The sequence below is a fragment of the Lupinus angustifolius genome, chromosome LG05 (genome assembly GCF_001865875.1).
Source record: "Lupinus angustifolius cultivar Tanjil chromosome LG05, LupAngTanjil_v1.0, whole genome shotgun sequence".
NCBI lineage: Eukaryota > Viridiplantae > Streptophyta > Magnoliopsida > Fabales > Fabaceae > Lupinus > Lupinus angustifolius.
Genome location: NC_032013.1, coordinates 20,717,295 through 20,722,369, shown reverse-complemented (window position 1 = coordinate 20,722,369; position 5,075 = coordinate 20,717,295). Strand labels below are relative to the sequence as shown.

The 5,075-nt window shown below is 29.2% G+C and overlaps 1 protein-coding gene across 1 annotated transcript in view; it reads right to left on the bottom strand.

Annotated features, from left to right (window-relative positions):
* The window catches only part of LOC109348030 (NAC domain-containing protein 21/22-like), a 6,051-nt gene continuing 1,249 nt past the window's right edge, over window positions 274-5,075 (bottom strand). Inside the window, exons 2-3 of the mRNA XM_019588213.1 lie at window positions 2,488-2,762; window positions 274-788 (exon numbers count right to left, since the gene is read on the bottom strand). Of these exons, the coding sequence (XP_019443758.1) occupies window positions 309-788; window positions 2,488-2,762 (755 nt within the window). The 3' untranslated portion in view covers window positions 274-308. The remainder of the gene's footprint in view (window positions 789-2,487; window positions 2,763-5,075) is intronic.

Sequence of the window (5,075 nt, the reverse complement as noted above, 5' to 3'; positions counted from 1 at the left end):
GAGATCTAGTAGAGTCTTACATTACTCGATCAACTTCTCGTTCGTGTGATAGATATATTTTTCTCATCCCCTATTTTCTTCTTTTTGTGTGTGCTTTTTTCTTAGTGGCAAGAAAGAAAAGAACATTTGATTTTGGGGAAGGGCAAACCATGAAAGACTAGCTAGTAAGAGGATTGGAATATGAGAAAATATTTCAAAGTTGCAATGATCTCAAACATATTCAAATAGAAATTTCTTATAACTAATATAATTTTAATCAATTAATACAAACCATTAATTCAGGACCATGTAATAATTTATAGTTCGCCTCAATAATTGTTCCACAACTGAGGCATACCAACTTCAGATAAGTAACTCCCTGAACTCCCTTCTCCTAAACTTGATGACCCTTTTACAATTTGGTTAGATGTGTTTCTTTCCATCTTTGTAAGCTGACTCAAAACAGCTGTTAACACTTGCTTGTCACATGAAAAAGTGTCTAAACAAGAACCCAAATTGCTTGCTCCTCCATATGTAGGTGCATTATTGTGGGCATAAACTTTTGAGTCCATAGTGGTTATGTGGTGGTTGAAATTAATGGGGTTGGTTTGGTTTTGGGAAAAAATGGAGAAGCAGGGCACTTGCTCATATTCATATGCATGGGTTTGGGCTTGGTTATTGAAAGTGATGTAAGAGTCCACTAATTGAGGAAGTGATGAAGAGCCTGTGTTATTATAGGAGCTTCCAATGCTTGGTTTTGTAGCAATTTCTCTGCTTTTATAGAACACCCTGCACAAAACCCAATCTTCCTGTGTGTATACAAGAAAAAAGGGTGCAAAAATATGTTAATTAGATTAAACCATGTTGTTTAATGAATGAAGAAACAAGTTAAGAAAGTTACAGGAAGGAAGGAAAATTGAGTAAAACATCATTTTTGTCTCTAATAACATCAATTTTGTCTCTAATAACATCAATTAATACACAAGTTTATCAATAACTAACAAAATTATTACTTGTGTAAAGAGACTGCAACTTTCTCATGTAACTTCATGTGTTGTAATTGATAATAATATTTTAGACTTAAATAAATTTTCTGAATTAATCACAATAATTAGTGCATGAAGTAATGTATTTTTTAGGACAATAGATGTGTCCTCATATTAAGTAAAAAATTAATCTTTTATAATCTAATTTAATTGATAGATGATATCAATTTGAGAGAATAAAATAATACTTAAAATAAAATAACTCAATTCAGATCCTCTCCCATTAAAGGGTCCATTATTAGATGAGGATGATGATATGTGTTCTTCAAAAAAAAATTGATGGTGCAGATTTTAAATTATTTTTAAATAAAATTTTATAAATCATCAAACCCAAAGTGTCAAAAAAACATTTGTCAAAAAATAAAATTGACATATTTCATACTTACACAAAAGTGTCAAAAACATCTATAAATAAAATTGTATAACTACATTTACATTAAATTGACATATTTCATACTTACACAAAGTGTCAAAAAATATTTTGATATCCCTCCGTGATATTTACAGATAGGAGAATTTGGGTGCTTAAATTTCATAGGCTTACATAAGGTGTTTGGTAAAATATTCAAGATATATTCTTAGGTAAGCTAACCCCATATCTTTTTGAAGTCACATTCTAGTCCATAGCCATATGAGACAAATTTTGGTTTCTTAGAAAAATCAGAATCGGAAAAGTCAAGGGTCTTGAGAATTTTATTTGTAATCACAAGTTGCCTCCATGATTCATGCAAATAAATATAATACAAGGCTATTACCATACATATAGTAACTAATAAGTATATGATTGCATTAAGCAAATGTATCAAGAGTATTGTTTAAATCTTAACGGGGAAAATAATCTTAAAAAAATTAAGTGTAACACTTTTTCAAATATGAGGATGTCATCTTTCTATTTCAATGCAAACTTTTCATTTTTTCATCATTAAATAAAGTTATAGACCACTTGCCCCGTAACTATATTCTATAATTAATAGTGCAGTGTTATTGTCTCCCTAGATAATTATTGTGAATATTCAAATAAATGTAAACATGCCATCTATCATTTTAAGTATTAATCACAATTAAAGTAAAAATCATACACATAAATGATAAGTGAGAACCTAAAGGTCCGATATTCATAAAAGAGAAAAAAATCATACAGATAAGATATGAGTTTTATATATTGTCACTGTATCATCTACCATTCATATCTAATTAAATTATTGACTCTTCAAAAAAATATAACTCAAATGAATGGTGAATAATGAAGTGACTGTGTATAAATTTTTAGTACATAGATATTACAGTATTCATAAAAGATATCTTTATGTTTTCAAAGAGAAGCTATTATGGAAAATTGACCACCCCACCATCACTCATTTTTGCCAATTACAAATTCAAAAAATGCAACATAAAATACTTTGGATAAATTCATATAATTAAAATAGTTATAGCTAACAAATAATAATCCATTATATATTACCTTAGAGGACGAAAATTTAGGAGGACCATGAGGACCTTCAATACGAAATTCATGCATGACCCATTCAGTCTTTTTTCCTTTGGGTGCCCTTCCATGATAGAACACCAACGTCTTTCTCATTCCAATAAGGGTACCTTTGAGGTGGATTGTTCTGTCTTTTCCTGTGGCTTTCCAATAACCTGAGGCTGTGGCACGATTTGTGCGTAGCCCTGTTGCATATTTGCGGTCTCTTTGTGTGTAGAAATACCACTCTTTCCCTCCTACACATGCTGTTTCTAAAGATAACCAATATTCACCAATCATTGATAATGCAATGCAATAAAAGTAATGCTTGTAAACAATATCAATTGCCTAGAATTATAAAAAAAAGTAGTGCATGAGATTTCCACCTAGCAAGACATAGAAAATAAATATATGTAGTTTTACTAACAAACAAACAAAATGTTTCTAAGATTTAACATTTGTCCTCATGATCTCTAAACATCAAACTTAGTACTGAGTCGAAACTCACATTCTTATCAAAATGATATATACATCATACATTATTTTGTACAATTAAATAGTGTATTCTCATGTTCTTAGATGAGTTTATAGGAGTTAGGTATTAATGTTTGATCTCAAAACTATATGATAATAAAAAAAGTAGCACATCAAATATTTAAAGCCATGTCTATGAGAATGAGGCTAACAATGTGAGAGTAACTTCTCAACATGTCATATTCACAAAAGTCGGTCAAACTAGGTAAATGATTAACTTTAACTCATAATTAAAGGTCATCTTTTGAGCTATGCCAATGAGAGAGAAACTTGGATATGATTCTGATGTCATGTTAAGTTTACATCTCAAAACCAATTGATAATGAGAAAAATAGTTCAAAAGTTATTCAAAACATAACTAATAAAATGAGACATACGATGTGAGACATACTTTTTAACATTAGGTATACCCAAAGATATAGGAAAAAATATGTGAATGTTTTTCATCTTAATTTTGCTTCTCTTATGTCCACGCTTTACCCTCGGCCTTATTAGGGGACCATATGCCCCTCCACCAGGCCCACAAGGTGAGTTTAGTCTTTTTCCCTATAAAAAATGTGTTGATCTAATCCTTTGATTTCAATAAGATGAGGAACATGTGAGTTAAGTCAATAAGGTGTGAATGAGTTTTGTGTTAGATTTGTTGATATTAGCTGTGGCAAAATAGGGAAAGAAAAATTAGGAAGTTATATTCAGACAATCATGTAAGATTTTTTCAAAAAAATTAAATGCATATAGTTTGCGTAGAAAGAACCATAATTCTTTTCTGAATTTTTTTTGGTGTGAAAAGTTTTTGTTTAGAAATAATAATTATAACTCTTTTGAAAAAATTAATTATCACAACAACAATAATATATAGGACACATAGATAACTATGGTTTCTCCATTTATTGTGGTTTGCATTTTCCTATCAACTTCTTTTCATACGTGTATAAAATACAAAATTAATTATGGTTATTTCATAATCAAACAGTTGATATGTACCAAAAAAATAATCAAACAGTCGATATTATTTTCAAAATAATGTAAACTACGAGGACAATGGCCTAGCACATCAAAGCTTTAATGTTGACCCATCATAAATGGCCTATAAATCTTCTTTGCCCTTTCACTACAAATATATTTTGAATTCTTATATAAGTGCCCAATAAAACTAACCAAGCAAGATAAGTAAAACATGAAAAGCAAAATTAACTGCATAAATATGAGAATTAACTATATAATTACCTTTCCTTTTTAAATTTTAGATTTTAATATATATTTCCTAAGTATGAGCTTGACATAGATCACTAATAATCGCTTGAAGTACAAAGTCATGTGCCTAAATATAATGGAGATTTAATTATTGATATTTTTTATATATGGAATATGAATTTATGCTTAAGTAATTTAAGAATACACATTATTATGACAATCACTATCAAACACTTTATAGTAGGGCATGCAAGTTTAGTCTGTCAATTTATTGAAAAGAGCTTGCAAGGTGATATATATCTTCCTATATAACCATTTAAATAATATTACAATTACAAACATTCAAAGCTTCTAACCTGAAATTGTGTAGATCCCTCAAAACATTCAAATACATACTAATATATTATTTATGATGTTTTATTAAAGAAAACACTAGCAATATTTATCATGATTATCTGGGACTTGGACTTAGCCAACTTGTCTATGGAGTAAAGATACTCTATAGTATTGAAGAGGAAAAGTGCTAACAAACATAAAACAAAAATAATATTGTTTTGACATATTTATCGTTTTATTTATCATAGATGATATATTTATCCTTAAAAGCAAACCAAACACAGGAAACTTCCTTGTGTGTCTTTCTTTATGGGCAAATATATAATTGATTAAATTAGAAGGTACTTGGGTACAAGAAATTACAAAGAAAGTAGTTAAATAGAATCACATACATACATATAGTAACTAGTCTAGGAACGATCTCATTTGTCTATACATGTGTGTGAAGTAAGCTGGGGTTGGAATAAAAACTTAAGTCCACTTTGAAATATTGAAGCTTATTATATATGTCATTATATATA